This window comes from Acipenser ruthenus, chromosome 7 (assembly GCF_902713425.1).
Source record: "Acipenser ruthenus chromosome 7, fAciRut3.2 maternal haplotype, whole genome shotgun sequence".
Classification (NCBI taxonomy): Eukaryota; Metazoa; Chordata; class Actinopteri; order Acipenseriformes; family Acipenseridae; genus Acipenser; species Acipenser ruthenus.
The window spans coordinates 62,945,178-62,967,650 of record NC_081195.1 but is presented as its reverse complement, the minus strand read 5'-3'; the positions used below and the strand labels follow the sequence as shown (position 1 = coordinate 62,967,650).

The following is a 22,473-nucleotide window of genomic DNA, read 5'->3' as shown; positions in this document are numbered from 1 at the left end:
AATATTTAAGTACTTTCCTGTATTTTATCTGTTGACAGTACTAATATTGTAAAGTTTGTGTTGTGGGGACATTATTGTGGAACATAGGGCATTCAGGCATAAAGGGGTGGGACAATAAAGTTAATCATTACATGCAAATGTGCCTCGGTTTCTTCAGCACTGTTTGAGAGCAAAACCGTGTTTTCTGGAATATAAATTCTCTGTGTTCCAGTGTCAAGTGCACAACAAACTAATGCTTTTCTTTCTGTTTCACAACAGGGAGTGTGTGAAACCTTGTCGCCAGCTTCTCTGTTGAAATCTCCAGGTGCTCGCTTTTTCCAGGAACCATATCTCCCAAAAGAAGGAAAAGAGGATATTATTTCTGAGACTCCAGAGGCCAAGACCCTCATCTCTCCCACACTCCCTTTTTCGCCTATTCGTTTCCAGCCTCTTCCTCTGCCAGAAGCTGTTATACCCAAGTCACCAGTCAAAACACAACCATTAGCCTCTCCTCCAGCTACGAGCCCTGTCTGTGCCCACTCTCCAATATGCTCCCAGCCTTTGCCATCAACGGAACCTTCCTCCCCTGTTCTGTCTGGGTCCCCAGTACGAACACAGCCTTTGCCAGCTGTTGCCTCCACTCCTTTAGTCAAACCTGTGGTAGAAAGCGAAACCCTTGAGGAACAAAATTCCTTAAGTCCATCAGCAGATGATCATGTGAAAAAGACAGATATTATAGAGGAGTTTTGGGTGAAGAGTGCCGAAATTCGAAAGAGCTTGGGTCTTACACCGTTGGACAGGAGCAAAGGGTCAGAGAACAGTTTCCCGGAGTCCACTCCCGAGTCTTCTCCTCCAAGGTCCGACACTCCAGAAGAGCTTTCAGAAGAACATAAGCTGTACCCGAGCCGGCCTCAGCCAGCCTTGCGGAGGTTAAACATTGCAACCATAGATCGTCACCATCTCTCTAACTTGATCATGGAGTCACCCAGCGAGAAAGAACTGAAGAGCTCGGACATGGAGAAGGATGTCGGCAGTAGCTCAGGGCTGGGTCTCAATGGGAGCATGGCTAACACCCAAACGTTGACCAGCGAGAGCTTCAACACTTCTGAATCCACCATGCTAACGCCTCCATCCAGCCCTCCCCCTCCGCCACCAGAGAATGAAGAGCCAGCTACCTTGAGGCGAAATAAGTATCAAGCCAGCTGGAGTACCATGCCTGAACCCACACCTGTGCCAGCACCAGTGCCACAAAAAGCACCAGCTGCAGCTCCCACTCCTGCTCCCTCGCCAGTACCACCACAAACTCACTCTGAATTCAGACAAGAGCCCAGCAGGAAGTCACGGGAAGAAGTGCGCAAGTCCTTTGTGGAGAGTGTGGATGAAATCCCATTCGCTGACGATGTTGAAGACACCTGTGATGACAGGACGCCAGATACCAGCTTCCAGGAGAAGTTCTACACTCCTCCAACTAGCAAGCCCAAGCAGGAGAAACCCCTATTTCACATGGCCTTGGCCATGGATAACGGTAAGCTCAACCTAGGAGAGGGCGCCACATCAAAACGACAGCGAGCGATGCCGGCAATCTCCCCAGAAGCTAAAGAGATAGCTGAAGAAAGGATGCGAGCCCGGGAGAAGTCTGTAAAGAGCCAAGCTCTGAAGGACGCCATGGCCAAGCAGCTCACCAAGATGAAAGAAATGGAGGCGGTTAAATGTGGTGGCTCAGCTCAAGCTGTCTGGAATGTGGAATCATCCAGACCCAAAGTGTCACCCCTGGTATCTAAGTCTAATATACCTTCTGCTGTCAAGTCCTTGGAGTCTAGAAAGCATGAGAAGACTGCTGACAAGTTCTTATCACCACCGGGTGGGCAAAGTCTAGAAGGCTCTGTGTCTTCCTCTGAAGGCTCCACCAGTGGGAAGAGCAAAAAGCGCACATCCCTCTTCTCTCCTCGCAAGAACAAGAAGGAGAAGAAGCCCAAGAGTGAAGGCAGGCTCTCCGACAAACACAGTTCAGAGGAAGCTGCCAAGCCCAAGTCCCTCTGGAAGACAGTCTTCTCAGGGTACAAGAAGAAGAAGGAAGGCAAATCCTGCCCCAGCACCCCATCCAGTGTCACTACTGTGGATTCTGGGAAAAAAGGGGCATCTCCTGTCATAAGGGCAGCAGGTGAGCAGTGAAAGAAATCAATAATAAAAAAAAAAAGTCCTTTTGTATCTATTACTATTTTTATTGTTTTTCTGAGAAAACAAGGCTCACCAATATATAGAATCTCCTATGTTTTGTGACTGATGTCAACTAGAGGTTGTTGGAGTACAGTATAGTCCTTCACATAAATTGTATAATGAAACAAACTAGATAAAAACAAATTAAAATGATAAACATGCAACAAAGTTTTTGTAAATTGTTGCAGAACTCCATCTCCGTCGACACTTGAGTTTCTCTGAAGACTCTGATCTCTCCTGTGATGACGTGCTGGAAAGGTCTTCCCAGAAATCCAAGACAGATGTAAGTCTCTTGACAATTTTGCCTGGTGTGCAGATAAATATGTTTGATGGTTATAGGCAACAGGGAATCAAGTAGCTTTAACTAAATGTAGTCTGAACCAGAGGTTAATGCATTGCTGTAAATCCCAGCTGCAATTCATGTTCCAGCTCCACTTGTCTTCATACTACCCAGCTGTAATGCTGCGCACTGTAGATTTTGATATAGCTTTGTAATGTGAATAATGTGGTACATTCTACAGCTTGTATATATTAGGGGCGTCTTGCTTGCATCCACTTTTACAGCTGAGTAGGATTGAAACGCAGAAGTGGCATTTACTGAGACCTGGTCACTTAACATTATTTATTTGAAGTCTTAGAAAAAAAAGAGAGATAGAATATATACTGATAGACACAACTGGTATAAAGCCATAAGCTTTGTATAATTGTTTTGTGCTTTTTTAGCGAATTCATGACATCTTTGACCTTGTGTCGGACATGCAAATGAAAAAGGAGGAGGTACTATTAGAGATGGTAGTGGAAAAAATGCTTTGGGATTGAAACGGGACACTATTGTTATAGAAGACTTTATGTAACTCAATGACAGTTGTTGCTTATTTTGTTTTCGTTAATATATATAGAATATTGTATAGGGTGCTGTACGATACAAGCTGCTATCTGTCTGAATGATACTTCAGCAATTGTTTGGCAGATAAAACTATGTTTTGGTCAGATAACATAATAAAATTGATATTCGTTCAAAAATTATTTTATATAAATTACAGCATGCATTTTTCTGTACAGGCAAACAATGGGGAAATAACTGAAAACAATCAAACTTATACTTTTTTGATCCCTAAAATAGTGAGCTTCTGCCTCATTCAAATAATAAAGTACTGTAGTATACTTTAATGTTCCACTTTCAGGTTTATTCCAAATTTTACAGGATTTTTTTTTTAACCTAGATGTCAGTTTTTACTGATTTTTATACCTGATTTTTGTGTCTCAATATTTTCCCAGTACTATTTTCTAGGAAGTACACAATATTTTGATTTAAAATGCTGTTTTGTTTTGACTCCGATATTGTAATAAGCCACTCTACACTGCATATCCTAGGATACAGCAGCCGTTTAGATGTCAGAGGATCAAATAATATTCAAACGTGGTTCTCTGTCACGTCAGCTGATTATGTTGACCAATCAAAGTCTGATTTATTGTGGCAATTGCTCGGCGAAGTAACTACTAGCTTGATCAAAAAACTAAATTGAAATACTTACATGAAAATATAATATTTTTAGTGGATGAGGAATGGAGAGAAAACGTAAATCAGTTTATGAATATTCAAAAGAAAACCAAATGTTTTGAAGTATGCAAAATGCAAAAATAGCAGAAGTGGGTCAGATGAGGCAGAGGATGCATAGCGCTGCAGATACTGCTGCATTGAGGTACATGTTCACACTGACAATAAAAGAACATACTGAAAAATAAGTGACACATTAAACTAAAACAATAAAATGAACTGAGAGACAAGCAATCCATTTATTCTGCTTTTACACATGCTGTAATAAAGAAAGTGCAGAATGACTGTGTTAATGAGTTTGTCAGAGCACTGTGCTTTGCTGGACAGCCACTGTTTATTGCAGAGTGATATGTATTGGAGACTTTGTGCGACAGTACTGTCTGTAGTAAAACACTGCCTAACGCCGACAATCTTAATCGTAAATATTTGACATAAAATGGTGATGCTTTAGTTGTCATTTCTTTTTTTTTTTGTATGATTTCAAGGCGAATAAACCTGGCTGGTTTTGTCCTGATGTATGATCATGTAGGGTGCGGCACAATACACACTGATATCCACTCTTGAGAGGTCAGAACGACAAAACACCTAGCTCATGTCTGTAGCAGTAATAGCTCTTTTAAAAAGTCTTTGTTTATAGAAAGATTTGTATGTTCTGGAAATAACCACTCCGTCCTATAAAAATCCCAACGTATTTTTCTATCAACTACTGTCGCCTAGCTCTTGTGGTAGAAGTTATTGTGCTCTATATACAGTGTTATTTTGTAGCTGCTTTTTTATTGTGTTGCAGATATGCATGTTAAGTGTAAAAGCTTTACTACTGTATTACCTGGATTGACCTGTTTTTCACACATACATTCAGCTTATTGGCGTACATTCATTAGTCACGTGTTGTCTCTGTGTGTGGGAATGCTGTAGTGCGAGATGTTACTCTTGCAGTGTGGTACGACACAAAGCCAATGCAAATGAGATATATAGAGCAGGTTGCAGTAATTTCAAGACACGTTGCATACAAATTTGCCTGATTCTGCAAGGTAAGGGTGATCCATTATCGAGTTCAGGCTTCAGGTTTGGATGCATGTAAACCATGCCATCCAGCTATGGGTCTTCCCAATTCTCGATTCTGACCTGGGTCTATATAAAAAAATAATTAAAAAAATAAATAAAATAATAACAACTGGTGGTAATCAGTATTTTTTACCGAAAAACTTAATGAATTAAAGAAAAATAAACCAACTTCTAATTCCCAGTATACAACATTGAGAATGAAAATCAAATAGTTTATTTAGATTTTCTCTAGCAATAGCTGTTCAGTTTTGAGTAGACCCGTTTTAATTACATAGTCATCTTGCCACATAACCTTGCAATTTTATTTGCATTGAGGAGCAAGCTTTCACCAACAGTGTGGTGCACAAACCAACCTTTTACAGTTCAAGTCAATATACCTTGGAAGAACAGCATAGGAGAAGCCTACCAACCCAGGCTTATGCATATAGTGTCTGTTGATGTGTGTGTGTGTGTCTGTTTGTGCGTGAATGAGTGTTGTGTTCTCTTTGTGTTCAATTATTATTTTAACAGTTTTTGTATTTGATTTCATTAATCAGTGCATCTGTTTTGATTATTTTAACATTACATTAATTAACTCATGCATTTAATTGCTTCCTTGTTATTTATGTTCTGTTTTCTGTTTGTTTGTTTCAAAGTCTGTTTATGTTCCCCACGCCTTGGCATTCAAGAGATCATACGCATCAAAGGTAGTGTGCGCATTCCCATTGACCACAGCCGATGCATGCGCAGCCTTCTTAACACATCAGGTTCATTTTATAGCATGTTCCACCTTGTTTTACCAACACACTTCTCCAAATGCATGCATTCGGTACAGCAGAGAAAGTGAGGGCTGGTATTCTCCATAAGGTTTAATTACTATTGCTGAATAGACAGGTACTGGCGCTATCAACCCATTTACACCAAGCTTGAGCTGAAGCAGTCTTGGGGATTTAGGGGTGACTGGGTCGGGATGCTGTTTCCTAATAGAAAATTCACTGGCTGTTGTGCTTTCATTATATCAAAACTGTCTCTTATTTTACTGTATTTATTTGTTTACTTTTAAATGTCTCCAAGCAAAAAAAGAAAGGTTTGTGTTCCCCATCCTTGCTTTATTAACATTATTACTGGTCACCCTTTTATTCTGATGAGCTTCTGGTTCACTTAATTCAGGATATATTCCATTGCAGCTATGCATTAGGTACCAGGAAGCAGCTGACATTTGTGTAGTGTTGAAATATCTGCTTATTTCAAACTGAAATACAAAATCTATACAAAGAAGAAAAGGTGGACCATTAATAATATTGCTATAGCTAACAAGAGGCAAGAAAATGTATTATGACAACATTCCTGAACGCTTATACCTTTTCAAATTTTATTTCTAGCTAACATGGTTCATTCTCCTCTATCTCTGACATGAACATTGAATGTTTGTTCATTCTTATATTGCCACACATGAATGGGGAAATTTAAAAAAAGAAAATGTGTATTTTGGTTATGTTTTTACACCTTGCAAACCTGAATCAAATCCCACTTTCCCTTGTACCTGTGAGGCTGCTGTAAGAGCATGTCTGCCCAGCCCTGCAGTGATTTTGAAACAATGTGAGAGAAGCAGCAGAGAATATTTCAGAATATTAGCCCCCTCTGCCCCAGTGTTTCCCTCGTCCATGTGTTCCAATTTAAGACTGACCTCACAGCATTGAGCTTGAGGTAAGAGATACACAAATGACTTGCTGTAGGAAAACAGTGTAGGATGGGTATCCATGTAGTGTCAGCATTAAACATCCACAGTAGTGTTCAAGTCTGAGCAATAAGCTTTTCATAACCACTTTTTAAATGTGCTCCTCCAAGTTTTGATTTAGTTCCGAAAAAGGGATCCAAAGTTTTGCTCGTACAGAAACCCATTTGTTTTATTTATTTATTTATTTATTTATTTTTTTGGTGTAAATCCTGCATTGTCCACTCAGAAGAAATCAAACCACAGAACATTCATACTCACTAGAGCACTATGCTGTACCTTTATTAGCATTGGCTAGAAAACTGATCCCTGCATTCTTAATAAAGAAAGAAAAGCAACCCCTGCTTGAACTTCTCCTGATTTCCTGATAATCCTGCTTACAATCAATATTATAGACCTATAAAACACATTTAGCTGCACAGTCTCTCGGGTTATGATGTCTTCAAACCCATTGATTCTTTATTGACTTGGGGTGGAAACAGTTAAAGTATTGTTTCATTATTTTATTAACTACAACAGTATGTCTCTGTTTTAATGGTGAAATTCAGAATAACGACTAAGCATTTTCATTTGGGGTTTTTATTGAATTAACATTTCCCCAAACATCTTTGTTGGGTTCAATATCTCCACAAGACAGGGAAATAACCTGCAGTTATAAAGCCGCAATGTATTTTATTTCATTGAATCCACCCCAGGTAAATCCGCTCATAAATTTCCTGTAGTGTTGGTGTTGACTCTTGACCTAAGTGTTTTGGATTTCAGAAAACATATACAGAGGAAGAACTAAATGCCAAGATAACCAGAAGAGTCCAGAAAGCAGCCCGCAGACAAGCCAAACAGGAAGAGCTGAAGCGGCTACACAGAGCACAGGTAATTGCCAGCAGATATGCTCCACATCACAGTAGGCAGATAGGCCAATCTTATTACACCACAAATACCCAAGTTCTCTGGTGTACTAATTTATCAAGGCTTGGCTGCGGTTTAGTACTATAACCAAGCCAAGAGGCAATCTGTGTATCTCTTTTAGGACAATGAAGGGCAAGATACAGTACAAGCATGATAGTGATACAAGTATGATTCCCACTGTTAATCCTTGTTTTCAGTTGGTGAACAAATTGGTAACCTATATTAGAAAACATGAATGAACCAGAATTCTGTCTGTCTTGATGAAGACCTGGAAAACGCAGAGATGAATGCACCTTAATCAATGCCAGTGTGGTCTGAAAAATAATCTCTGGTGCCTCTGATGAAGCAAAGACCTAACAGCTGTTGGTAGTCTGAACAGAATTAAGTCATGAAAAAATGATATAAAATAAATAAAATAAAAAATCTACCATTATTTTGCATTTAGTAAAATTTGTGTAAATTTAATTTTTAGCTGGTTTCTCTTTGAGAATTGCATGAACGTGTGTGTGTGTGTGTGTGTGTGTGTGTGTGTGTGTGTGTGTGTGTGTGTGAGAGTGAATGAATGCTAAATATTCTCATGCGCGACAGATTATCCAGAGGCAGCTGGAGCAGGTGGAGGAGAAGCAGAGACAGCTGGAGGAACGGGGAGTCGCGGTGGAGAAAGCCTTGCGAGGGGAAGCAGGTACATGTTTACACATAATATGAAGCGATTAGTGTGCCTACAAGAGACAGTGTTAACAATTCAAGCCCAAAAATACAAAATTTGCATTGAGGTGGTTGAATGGGTACCTAGTTTTTAAAATTGGACAAGTGTGTACATTGTGCACCAATTCAAGCATTGTATACCATTAATCCTCTACTGGCCATTGGAGGACCATAGCACTGCTGAAAAGGGATTATCACAGATGTCTATACCATAGCTGCTCAAGATGACTGAGTATCAGAATCGGTCTCTTTTGGTTTCTTTCTGAGCAGTCAGTTGCATCTTACAACAGAGTGGGAGATGTCCTGTGTGACTTTCAGTTTGTGAGTTCTTCAAGAATATTTGTTCTAAAATGATACTTTATTGAAGAATCACATTATACAATACTTGAAACCCAGCCAAGAGCAAGCATGACTGGTCCTTTTGAACACTTAAGCTCATGTTTTTGTCTTTCGTTCTTGTTTGTGTTGGGAGGGGGGTGTGGGTGGCAGTAAAAAGGTTAGTACAACTTGGATTTCATTCGGCAAAGACATATTCAGAGAACTAAGAGCAAAGCAAAGTCAAGGACACATCAAATACTCAGATTTCACACAGGGCAGTGGGCCACAAAATGTTACGTGTTTAACTCTTAGAATCAGATTCTTAGGGAGGCCTTAATTACCAATATAGGCATACCAATTACAGAGGAAACCTTTTTCAAAAAACATTTGTGGTAGAAAAGCAGTATAGGGTTCACTTTGAATGGAATGGACATACTTTTTACCCTGGCCAATGATGTGCTTTTTATTTATTTCTGCTGCTTTTGTTTGACATCAATTTTAAATGTAAAGCTCTGTGTACATGTTTTGTCTTATGTTGCCTAGAGATGTAATTATGTTCAGCGGTGGACAGTTTTTAATTTTTCTACTTGGCTACATTGACAAGTAGAACCGAGTCCAAAATTACATGAAATCACAGTAATAAATAATCAAATCATATACAGTGTTACATCTTATTGCTTGTTTTGCTATTTGTCTGAAATCAAAATGATTAGTTTGTTTGTTTGCTCTGTGTTAAATTGTGTTGCTTTTGTATTTGTAAATGTTATGTACAAACATCAAGAATTCTATATTTAGAATCTCTATAGTTCTGTTACTTGCTTAATACCAATATTGACAGCAAACATGGCATAGCGGTTTTATTCAGACCTGTATTTACCATTTTGATCGCTACTTTGAACTTTTTGCATGCTTGTAGTATGCACTAAGCTCTCCCCCCTCATTTAACATAACGTTTTGTTCTCAATTCAGTTCTTGTGAAGATGAAGGGATCTTATTCTCCCTGTAGATGGTATAGCCTTAAAACAGCAGAGTTGGACAGGTGGTTCTTACACTTGCTTAAGAGTAACCCAGATTTCCATTTGAATGAGTGGACCCAGTCCAATAGATTAACGCTGGGCATGACAATCAACGTGTAGTTATGGAGATGTAATTCCAGTATCTTCTTTTTCTGACTTTCAAAACAATGCTCTCTTCTCATCAACTCCCCCCTTTACCTGTTTTCTTTTCTCTGTGAATTGCATGCAAACTGAATTAAAAAAAAAAAAATGCATGCCTAATATAGATTTGTGTATGTACTGTACATGGATATATGTCTGTGTGTGTTTAACAGATGCATATATAATGTATGCACTCTGTTAAGCTTAAGCTGTAAGTCATGTACAGCAGCTTGATCAACATTTATTGATACAAACATTTACAAACAAACATACTATAAACTGCACAGCTGTAAATGAAGTCACTGCACTTAGTCAAGTTTTTGACTCTCAAATATTTTGTGTGATGGTGTATGTGTGCGTGTATATTGATATTTAAAAAACATGCAATGAAATTAAGTTAATCTTTTACGTTTTCAGGAGTTACTGTCCGAAACAACACTACAAATTGCATGTTGATTTGTATGAAGCAGCACAAGGTCTTTATTTAAATTATTTATTTATTTATTTATTTATTTATTTATTTTAATGTCTGCATGCTCACTACACGTTGCAACAAATATTATCAATTAAAAGTTGTATTTATTGTGTACTGTATCGTGTACACATGCCGTATATGCACAATACGTAGCTTTAGATGTAAATCCAAACAAACAGCAAATCTACTCATCATCTCAGCTATAGACAAATATATATATATTTGTGTGCATGGGGGTGTGCACATGCATGATCTCTCATTACAGATGTTGCCCACGATAGGGCTGTGTGTAATAACCGACTTTAATATATCCTTATTGTAGACTATTGGGGAGAGTCTAATTACAGTGAAATCATCGACTTGCATCTGGGTGGTATGTATTTCAAATCCTCTCGCTCCAAACTAACAGCTAACCCCCCTGCACCTGTACCCCAGCCTCTGTCCCCTGCCTTACTCCTGAAATGGTACTAAATTAAAAACCCTTTCCAGTTCAAGTACAAGGGGGGGAGGGGGGCACAAAGATATTAACTGTACAGAGTAGGCATAGTAAGTTTAATTATTGAATTGCTTCTAATGAATACTTCTGGGTTTGATCATAAATAATCTACAATTGTTAGTTAAGTATACTTGTGTCAATATTGCCACAGTGTGAATAGTATGCACTCACTTTAGTTACAACATAATAAAACAACTTTTTTAGCTACCAGATTTTGTTTCAGTTACAGGGCTTGTGGCAATAGCCCTAAAATCTTCTTGCCCATTATTTGGCACCTCCCCCTGCCAAGTTTAATTGTTCAATAGTGATTTCTTTTGTTCCAGAACAGCAGCATGTACAGTATGCTGGGATAAGGGTTCTTAATGTATTGTGGTGCTGCTATCCTTCTACAGCATTACAAACTACAACATAACAAAACAAAGATAAGATTGAGCCATTTTAATAGTTTTGTACTAGTTTTGTTTTTGTTATAAGGTACATCATTTAAAGCTGCAGTATAGTGCCATAATTAAATTTAAATTCCAGCCCGAGTGACATTTTCACCCTGGGTATCAACCATTGTGTGAAATAGCAACCAGGGTGAATTTTATTAATGCTTAATATTTTAGTTTTTTTGTTTTATATAGAAAAGTCTAGTGGTGGTGGCAGTCAAGTGTCTAGTACATCTGTTTTGGAATGTGGCTTTTAGAGAGTACTATTTCCTGTTTTTTGGTTTAAGAGCATAACAAATGGTTTCTATGTTATTGAACTGGAAAGTGGTACACTGTACCCCCTGTCTCTTTTATTCTACTAAAAGATTTCCCACTAGTTTTTACTTCAGTTCAGTGTTCTAGTCCCATCATCGTCACCTTTGTGCTGTATTCGTTTTAACAGTGAGCCATCAACACTGATGCTTTCACTGCATTGCCCCTGTGTGACTTACAACAGATACTTATCTGAGAATCCCGGCTTAGATGTCAAAAAGAGCTTGTCACTCCATGTTCCCTGTAATTACATTGTGTTCTTGTTCATTGCATAATCCATTAGCCTAATATGTAATTATGTAATACTGGACATAATCTGCTGATCTTTAAGCCTAAAATACGTATAGTATATCTGTTGTCTCTTGCTGTGTGTGTGTGTGTGTGTGTGTGTGTGTGTGTGTGTGTGTGTGTGTGTGTGTGTGTATAGCAATAGATATAGATATGTGTGTGTGTATACACACACACACACACATCAGATTACGTTTACCATTAGGCATGCTTAAAATTCAAAGATAGAGCACAGCACACAGGGTTATGATAAAGAATCAAGAAATGCAGTTAACATATTTAATGGTGAAATGTTATACATTTTATAGGTGAAAAACGCTAAAATAAAAGTTGCTACATTTAAAAAATATATAAACACCTGACATTTTCGGTCCACTAAAATAAAGGGCTTTAACATAATCTCTGCAATTAAGAAATTGCAGTGTCCAGTGTGAAAACACAACACGAAATAATAAATTAATAAATCCAAAGTGGCACTATAGTATTAAAATGTCCAATACAAAAAAAGGTGCCTGAGTTACAAGCTCTTGCAGTGTCTTAAAAAAAAAGAAAAAAAAATGAAAAAAAATCCAAAATATAGCTTGTAGCCTAACTGGAAAGCCTAACTCAGTCAGACTGCGGAGTCTATATCATCTGATCTGAAACTGTCTTAGTTATCTGAACCGTCTTTGTTATCTGAACCGAAGCTAACCCTAACCCTGAATCATTCAATTCACTACTTCTAGAGTGTTTTATGGACTGTTGCCGTAATGCCCGGGCAGTTGGCAAAATGCCCAGCTGCAGCGGGCAGATGCTGAATTAGCTTCGAATTTTATGTCAAAAATAAATAAACGATTCAGTTGGTTTAATGATTTAAATAGTTATTCAACTGACCAACTATTGAGAACTGCAGTAGATACCCAGAGGATGAACACTGCTGTGTTACTTTCCATCAGCCTTTCATTTGTTACAACAGGGCGCACTAAAGTCTTTCTTTGCCATCAGCCGGGGTGGCTGTGGGCAGTTGCCGAAGAAAGACTGTGCTCATCCTCTGGGTATCTACTGCAGTTCTCAATAATAGTTGGTCAGTCGAATAACTTCATTTAATCATTAGACCAACTGAATCGTTTTATATTTATTTTTACATGTTTTAAACTTAACTGTGATTATTAGTCTCTTGTATTGAATGATCTCTCATTCAAACAACGCAACTCTGCTCAGAAATTTGTATTGTATTACTGCAATAAGAATAAAATAATGTTGCATTTTATTCTGGACTCGTTCCCCCACCTAACTCATTCCCATCGTGTCGTCATTTTCATTATCGATGTGTTCCATGCTTTCAGTGGTGGCATTGTGTGCTGATTTTTTATTTATTTATTTTTTTCCATTGGAGCTGCTGTGCACCTCTGGCTCTTATGGTATAACACTGAGAACATACTGTGTGATCTCCAACTAACCATAGAATAATAACTGTATTCCCTTATAGCTTTCAGGTCTTGTATAGTTGATAAAATGAAATGTGTAAAGTACTTAAATTCAGGTTAGATCAAAATATGTTGTGTAAAAGGAAGTGGAGCTAGTTACCAAACTAGAACCTCATTATGTGGGTCTGTATTATTTAGTAAACACAGATTACATATGGCCTTCAAGAAGATACAATAAGTCTAGGGTTGAGGTATTTAGTTTGGTTGTTTTGTGGCTTCAAGATTGACTGTGTATTTGTTTTTTTTTTATATTTGCCACTTCTGTTGATTTGTTTAAGGATAGAAAACCAGGAGATTCAGCACCTGCTTTATAAGTGCGGCGTCCTGCGCTCTTGAATATTAGCCATGCTGTGCTTGTTGTGCATGGAATTACATTGAAGACCAACATGATGGGCATGTGATTTTATAGATTCGATGCGTGAGGGGGCTTAAAGTATGATTTAAAGCTAATTCTATTCCATAGGTCTGGCTCTTATGTGCATACAGTACATGATTTATGACCTTTCTTAGCCTGGCTGTGTTGTCACTCTCAGGGAGTGGAAATGGTGCTGTGCTGGTATATTTGAGATTATTGTTTCATTCAGCATCCTGATGGTATGAGGGTTTAGGACATACTTTAGCACTGATTTGTGTTCTTGAGAGTCTTAGCCTCTTAACGACAGTATAGTGGATGTAGGTTAGGCTGATGTACCTTTTTTTTGCAATTTTAATGCATCTATTGCAGGGGTGGATGTAACAGACCTTCATCTGCAGCCCATAATTCTTCAGGTATTGCATACATCACACTATTGTGTGTTATCAGAATGCTCATACTAAGCAGTAGGTTTGTAATGTCCATGATCAAAAAAGGGACTTCAGAAGTCCATAGCAACCTTGTCAAATGTTGGTGTACCAAGATTCTGGAGCCTTAGGTCTTTTGGGACGGTATATAGTCCATACCTGTTTCCAATGTTGCCTATACTCTGCCTCTCATGGATTTCATGTTCATAAATTCTTCTGAAGTAGTAGCATATATTGGTCTACTAGTTTATGACCTTTTACAATAAATTATTCTCAACACTGATTTCCATGGTCTTTCAAATTGGATGGTTACCACTTGGTTGTCTAATATATTTAATTTCTGGTTTTTTATTTTAAGATAAAACTGTTGAGAAGGATGTATTTAGCCTGGCCTCTGTGATTGGTATGAAAGTAAGTAATTCTAACCATCACCCAGTTCATCCATGTGTGTGCGTTCTACAAAAAAAGAATGTTTCTCATACACTGTTAATCAGACTTCAAAGAGACCAGTCTTGCTACCTGTTGCCATGGTTTTCAGAAACAAATAATTAAAACCATATACTGTACAGTTAAATCTTCTTGGAATGACCAGGTCCAAAGCTTTGATATGGGGCAATATTGGTATTGTGCTGCTTCAGCATGGCCATCATTGACTGGTACTCTTTTTTTAATACAGGTTTAACTGTATCTGCTTTGGAATTGTTGGGTGCAAGTCATGGCTCTTTGCAGGCCATTGTTCCACAGTTAAGCAAGGAGTGATTGTTTAATTTAATGATTGCAGTACGAACCCACAGGGCTGTACTGTGGATGATCTCTCAGCTGTCTGTCTCTTTCTGTGATAGTCCCTTATGATGGTATTTTCCCCAGGATGTGTCATCTTGAATATCTGTCTTTTTGAATGTACGATGTCTAGTGGTGGTGTGTTTTGTTTTCTTGAGATTCTCTAAAGTTGTTGACTTTTTTTTTTTTTTTCTTGCATTAAATTTTCTTGCATACAGGCTGTTTTGATTGATTTATTTATTTTTCCATTTAGGTACTGCTAGTTCTAAAGGTCTAAACACAACTACTATTTTTAAAAAATCTTAACTAATTTGAACAGTATCACCTAAGCTAGCCAGAAAGTGAGTTATCTGAACTAGAAAGTGTAGAAACTAGAAACTGTAGAAAGTGAAAGGTCCCCCCTCCCTCCAAGTACAAAACACAGATATAGGATGTAGGATTTGTATTCTTGTATTCAGTGTGTGAATTTAGTGTTCTTCAAAGGTGAGTGACTGACGTGCATGTACTGTTTCAGCAAGCCCCAGTCAGCCAGTGTATCTGGATTCTCACTTGAAGGTCACCCTGCTATTCAGGTTTTTGGCGTGGACAAATATTTACTGGGGGCTAGGTTGAGACCACCATATTTCACTTGTGGTCTTTGCTGATTTTAAGCCAAGTTGAGAGAGAAACTAGTGAATAAGAGAGCATTTCAAGGGGGCTCCCGAGTGGTGCATCCAGTAAAGGCGCTTCGCGTGGAGTGCAGGATGCGCCCTATACCCTGTAGGTCACCGGTTCGAGTCCAGGCTATTCCGCTGCCGACCGTGGATGGGAGTTCCCAGGGTGTGGCACACAATTGGCATAGCGCTGGGGGGTGGGGCTTAGGTTGGCCAGGGTGTCCTCAGCTCACCACGCACCAACGACCCCTGTAGACTGGCTAGGCCCCTGCAGGCTTGCCTGTAAGCTGCCCAGATCTGCGTTGTCCTCCGATGCTGAAGCTCTGGGTTGGCTGCATGGCGGGCCTGCAGAGTGAAAAGAAGCGGTCGGTTTCAAATGACAGCGTGTGTTCGTCTTCAGTGCTCCTGAGTCAGCGCGAGGGTGCTAGCGGTGAGCTGAGCCTAAAATCGAGAGAAAAGCGGGGTAAAATCAATTGACAACGACTACTTTAAAAAAAAAAAAAAAAAAAAAAAAAAAAAAAAGATAGGAGATTAAATCACACTCCCATAACACTGAAGTTTAAAGAAAGATAAAAAATAAACATCTCCTTTTTAAAAACACCTTCTAGCATTCTACTCGCCCTTTCCTCTTGACTTGTTTTTTGTTTTGTTCTATAATGGTGAACAGCGACGTCCCTCTTCTTTTTTTTTTTCCCGCCCTATTGCTATTTTTGATTTTTCTCCTTCTCCCTGTTTTCATCCACCTGTTACCTTCTTCCCTATGTCTGTTCTCCTGTGCTGTGGCCCGGTTCTGTCGCTTATTTCCCTGCGTCCCTCCCTTTCTTTCTCTTTCTCTCCCCCTCTCTTTCTCTGTCTTTTTGCTTTTCCCACTCCTGCCCTGTGTTGTTGAAGTTGAGCCCAATGTGGGGACCCCTCGCCGAAGACCTATCTCCTTCTGCCATTGCTGTACCCACGAAGGTAATGTAACCTCGCCTCACGTGCCATTCGCTGCAGCAGGGTTGTCATGGCAGCAACTGGATGAGCAGAACCTCCCAGGAACTGCCTCCCCTTTTTTCTGTGTTGTGTGTGTGTGTGTGTGTGTGTGTGTGTGTGTGTGTGTGTGTGTGTGAGAGAGCGAGGCTTAGTAGATTTCCCTAGGGTGCAGTGTGTCCGGCAATAATAACAACATTTCTGGTATTTTAAAGCTTTTGTTGGGAATAATTTAAAGTGGCACACAGACGACCCAGTAATCCAAAAGACTACTCGCACAGTAATTCAAAGTCAGTGCTATTGTGAAATAGAGCTCTAATCATTCCAAGAGGTTCTGGGTTCTGTCGCAGCCTTCCTCATTCCATTCACATGTGCCATTGTTAGATGATTTCAGTGTAATGGGGAAGATTGTTAGTCCCATAGGGCTTCATGAGTACTTGTAATTAAAAAGAAAAATGTTTTTTTCAAAATCTGTTTGTACTTTGAAAAAACATTATTTTAAACAACTCGTAAGTTTTAAAGCTTTGTGAATAGAGCCCATGGTTTTTAAACGTGGCGTGCGTTGTGTATCAAGTAATCCTTCCATTGAATTGTTGTTGATGTGAAATACGAAGATTATGGGCATGTAGATAATCTACAGAACATGGGGACTGATCTCAGAATTTTTCAGAAAAACAAAAAGGCAGTGTGTGCAGTAAGGAGTTGGAGTTGTCGGTTCCATCTTCTTTTTTTGAAGACTACCTATTTACTATCACGTTAACATCAGTTCTGTGACATTAGCTTTTACAAAAAAATGGGGCAAATTTAGCGCAGTGGTATTTTATGAATGTGGCTCTTTTGCTCCTATTTGGTGACTCTCTACATATCGCTGGTTACCAATGGACATCATTCCTGAAGACCAGCACTGTGGATGCTGCTGCATGTCCACAATACTTCCTGAAATGTGGTAAAATTCTAGGTGTGCACCGAAGACTAGTTTGAACCCACCGGGGATGAATATCCCTAGCCAAGAAGTTTTAGAAGTGTTGATCCATAGAGTACGTACCTGTACTCTAAAGGTACAGTGGAAAATGGTTATAACTTCTGTATATTCAGTGTTATATATGACTGGATTTTTCAATTTGTAAATTAGAAAGATTACAGTTAATCTTAGTCACGTTTTGTTTTTGGGGAAAATGAAAATATGTTTTTAGTGGTCTTTGGGAGTAAGTACGTTGCAGTGGTGGTTCCAGTGTTGTAATTGATCAACAGGCTTTGAATGCAGTATGAAAAAACATCCTTTTTAAATGGAGAATAATAATATAATCTCAATTGTGATACTGTACGATGTGTTTAGCGCCATTGTAAAAAGTTACAAATTAAAAACTTCCTATAAAGTTGTCTTGCTCCACGGGACTCTGCTTTGCCTCTCTGCCCTCACCCCCCCTACCCCCCCCCCCCCTTAACAAAGGAAACCAGCCGTCTCATTCCATTTCTAAATTCACCCACCATTCTATTAATGTATTGTTTGTTTGTTTGTTTGTTTGTTTTACTGATTTACTTCCCATCTGAGTGTCATATTCCTTCCAGGTCCCCTAACCCTCATTTTTATAAAGCTTTTACTCCACACATGTGTGACAGAAAATTGGTTTCAGCTGCAGGCTCATTTGCTTTCACACATGGACTGGCCTTACTTGCTGTTCAATTGACGGTACTGGTTGCAGATTGCATGTCAATGCAACTGCACAAGTGGGTCTGCATGCAAATACCCAGAGTCCCCATGCAGGATGCATATATCCGTGAAGGGTTGGATGTTGTACTGTGTGTGTGAAACTTTTATAAACTCCTCTCGACCGTGCCTGAACTCAATATATTAATATCGTTCTGTTGTATTTCATTTTTTAGTGCACATCACAGGAATGGACATATTTTGGGTCTAAATATTTGGAGAGTCTCTGCATAGCAGTTATGCAGATGGGACATGCCAACAGGCCATTGGCTGCAAAGTATACAAAGATACTATGGATAATAAAATGTTAAGTTCCTAAAATTAATTCAGTATTTGAAAGATCCAGCAATTGAGAAGGACTACTCCAGCGTTTGGGGGAGGGGAATCGCCTTATTTCTCTCAAAATCAATCTAGCTTTGCAGGGGGAGCCTGTAATCTTTTGCCACTCTTCTGAAGTTATCTGTACAAGGGTGGAAGAAGTTTAAAAGAGAAAGGGATCCCCACAGCACCCTGCTGATTTTCCTTCTCTAGTTTTTAGTACCAGTCTTTTTCATTCTTCAGCAAATACATCTTGAGCTTGGCTTTCATTGCACTGCCTGTGTCACTTCCCACCCAACCTGTGTGCACCACATGGATTGCTCTTTTCTTCTTGATACAGTATTTGACTGTTTGTTTTTTTCACTTTTTGCAGGAATGGGCAAGAAGGATGATCCCAAGCTAATGCAGGAGTGGTTCAAGCTAGTCCAAGAGAAAAATGCCTTGGTGCGCTATGAATCTGAGCTCATGATATTGTGAGTATTGATTTATATATTCAAATAATTCAATCATACATGCATGACGGCACATTTGGCAAAATCAATTGTATTGGGGCTTTTTATGAGACTTGATGCTAAATGAATAGAATTGCTGATTATTAATAGAAATGCAAGAATATCTACCAAATGTAAGTCTGATGGTTCACATATTTGTGTGCATTGTTTTTTGTCGTTCACCTGACATTAAATTGTGCAGTGTGTTTTCTTGTCTTTTGCTGTGCTTCATGTAGCACTTCACCTTATTTATTTTTTTTAGTGCCCGAGAACTGGAGCTTGAAGATCGTCAGAGCAGGTTACAGCAAGAGCTGAGAGAACGCATGGCTGTTGATGGTAAGAACCCTATTCTGATTGGGTGATGTAAAGGTTTATATTACATTTATTTTATATATATATATATATATATATATATATATATATATATATATATATATATATATATATATATATATATATATATATATATAATCTATCTAATAGTCTTGCATCAGTTATCCTTTTTATACCACTTGTATGTCAAAATTAGTTTATCTGTTCAGAATTTACATTTGTTATGTAAACAAAAAAGTGATTTGCCTTGGTAATCTCTGGTCTCTCTGTTGCAGACCACCTGAAGACAGAGGAGGAGCTTGCAGAGGAGAAGCACATCCTGAATGAGATGCTGGAGGTGGTGGAGCAGAGGGACTCGCTGGTGGCACTTCTGGAGGAGCAGAGGTTGAGTGAGCGAGAGGAGGATAAGGACCTGGAGGAGGTCATGCTTTCCAAGGGTTTCAACTTGAACTGGTCATGAGCCCCCACTGCGGTGTTTGAGCACTCCCGTACTTGGCCTTGCTGCTGCTGTTGGAGAAACCCTGGAGTAGCTCCTCTTCTGTGGAGTGTTTTGGAATGCGTTACAAGCATGCCTGCCTTCCGTGCTGTACAAAGTTTACAAATACATCACAATGAGCACCTCTGCCTGGGTAAAAGAGAAAAAAAAGGGGAGAAGTTTTTAAAATATATTTAAAAAAAAAGTTTGGACCCTCGCTACTTGAGGAAATAATTACATCTTTCCTGAAATGCAGGGAATAGGAAGAGAAACAGAATGCAAGAGTCCTGCTGATTTTATAGATTTTTTTTAAAATATATATATATATATATATATATATATATATATATATATATATATATATATATATATATATATATATATATATAAACTGTGTATGTGTGTGTATAAAATAAGTCAACTGAGAAGACCAGTTTAGTTTTAACTGCAAATATGTATTTATTGAATGTTACAGTGAAACTGAGGTGCAACTTGATCCAGACTTCAAGAATGGAACCCCTCTACTTTTGGCTCTTACCAGCCTAGTTTCTATCCTATCCATTGAACTCACTCCGAGGCCCCCAAAACAGCTAATGATTAAGCTACCTGATGTAACTGTGGTCTAAGCGTGCTGCCATTTTGAAAGTATACCTCTCTGTGGATCTTTCCCTTTTTTGCACAAGGACTGTTTATTTCTTGTATTGACCACATCTGTTAGAGACCTGTATTCAAGTTCTAATTGTCTATTTATGACTTTAAAAAGTTTAGGACTACTGCCGCTTCAGTTCAATCCTACAGTGGCCCTGTTAGTTGAAAGACAGCTGTCCGTTTTAAAGACATTATTGTGATGGAAACGTCAATGTGGAAGTGAGGTAGCCAGGGTGTGCACTGTCAAATGACTGGCTCAGTGGCAATAGTCTCCTAAATTGATATTACCAGTACACCTTTTTTTTTTTTTTCCTTTTCCAAATATGCCATGCAGGATGTTACATTATTGTTTCTGAGATCTAATACCTATTTTAGATGGTGAAGAACCAATGAGCTCTACATACCCTATCAAGGTACACTGTATTACTATACAATTGATGCACTGGGTTGAATACAGTTTCTGCTGGCTGTGTGTCTCTCTCTCTCCTTTCTTTCTTTCTTTCTTTCTTTCTTTTTCTTTCTTTCTTTCTTTCTTTCTTTCTTTCTTTCTTTCTTTCTTTCTTTCTTTCTTTCTTTCTTTCTATCTTTCTTTCTATCTTTCTTTCTTTCTTTCTATCTCTCTCTTTTCTATATACATGCATATATACATAAATACAACTATTTTATCTAGCGCCTTTTATAGTGGACCACCTTCACAAAGCGCTTTACAAGATAGTGAGGAACAATGCATAATACATTAAATACAGTGAAATACAGGGCATAGTACATTAAATACAACGTTAAAAAACAATCAATACATACATACATATATATATATAGTCGTACAAGGAGAGAGACATTGCGCAAAGCATCATGTCAATACATTTTTTTCTCTTGACAGTATTTAAAGAAAGAAAAAAAAACAACTTTGTGTGCTAGAGAGACTGCATTAGGTATGCTTTTAACATTACAGGTCATGTGGGAGAAATACAAACTGACAGAACTTAGTATTCAAGTAATAAAAACTTGAATTATACAGTTGGGAATATCTATGGAGAGAAAGCAGAAATATAGCAACTGTTTTTTATACTAATTTGTCATTACATCGTCTTTTGTTCAGTGCTCTAATTACATACTGTACAATATTGCACACTATATAATAAATACTGCCACCAAAGAGTAACAGATGAACAGTTAAATCATTTTATACAACTTAACAGTCTGTAGCTTTTTCTGGAGGAATCAATTGATACATTAGCAGCAGATTAATTTGAATCCACCTTGATGTGAATGTCAGACTTGACTGTTTCAACACTAAGTGGTACAGTATTTAACAGTTGTGAAAAAGCAAAGCCTGTTCTGTCACTGAAAAATGAATACAGATAATTAAAAGAAATTGTCAAGTTGACACAAGCAGGAGATGATGTAAGTTTACCTGCATTATCCTGTAATTCTCTGTAAACCACTCATTTAAAGAGCAGATGGGATTATATCTGGAGGTCAAGCCTTGTTGAATATCAGTATACCGTCCATTAGAAGGGCCTCACCACAGATGTTTGTCAGACACCTGCACACATAGCTGAGTTTATTTAAATAGGGTGAAAGCCATCACTGAATGGTGTTGTACTAGCCTATATAGTTTCTGACTGACTGTGTAGAGACTGTGTGGTATGTTTCAGCAACATTTTATTTATTAACAGTTGTCAAAACAAAAATGTATGATATGTAAAGAAACAGTTTCATAATTTGTATTTTTTTTTCTGTTATTGACTGAAATGTATGTGCATTATGTAGCTTCACTGCATTTTAATATGTTGGAAATGCAATGAAAGTGGGCAATAAAGCAATGCAGTGTCATAATTTATTGAAATAGAGATGTCTTTAAATGTCAAGCTTTTGATTTCAATGAATACAGAGTCTTCAGCAAAGTAGCTGTAGCAAAGTGGAAGACCTGTTTCAGCACGCATCTGACTTAAATACTGATTATACAGTACACGGTCAGGCAACATATTCAGGTTCCTCCCAATTTCCATGTTAAACCCTTTCTGACTCGGTTGATGTACAGGCCAGCTCCTCATTTCCCATCCTTGTCACTGGTGCTGGCAAAGAGAGGTCTGCAAACTAACCACTGTTCTGACCAGCGCTCTAAGGTGGGTTCGTAATACCTTTTGGACTTCATTTGATGATTTAGTTAAGGGGAGTGACTGGTTCACAGTAACATTTGTGGTTACCGTAGGGAAGTTATTTTTGTT

At 38.5% G+C, this 22,473-nt stretch overlaps 1 protein-coding gene across 22 annotated transcripts in view; it reads left to right on the top strand.

The window, feature by feature from the left end:
• The window catches only part of LOC117415753 (protein-methionine sulfoxide oxidase mical3a-like), a 103,813-nt gene extending 81,720 nt beyond the window's left edge, over positions 1-22,093 (top strand). For 14 of the 22 annotated variants that reach the window (XM_059027536.1, XM_034922184.2, XM_034922185.2 and 11 more), the window contains 10 exons: positions 259-2,140; positions 2,385-2,479; positions 5,455-5,505; positions 7,296-7,403; positions 8,028-8,121; positions 10,417-10,467; positions 16,192-16,257; positions 18,669-18,768; positions 19,049-19,122; positions 19,395-22,093. In XM_059027536.1, coding sequence (XP_058883519.1) covers positions 259-2,140; positions 2,385-2,479; positions 5,455-5,505; positions 7,296-7,403; positions 8,028-8,121; positions 10,417-10,467; positions 16,192-16,257; positions 18,669-18,768; positions 19,049-19,122; positions 19,395-19,579 — 2,706 coding nt within the window. In that variant the 3' untranslated portion in view covers positions 19,580-22,093. The other 8 variants (XM_059027544.1, XM_059027552.1, XM_059027538.1 and 5 more) reach the window with 7 other exon arrangements.
• Positions 22,094-22,473: the final 380 nt, after the last annotated feature.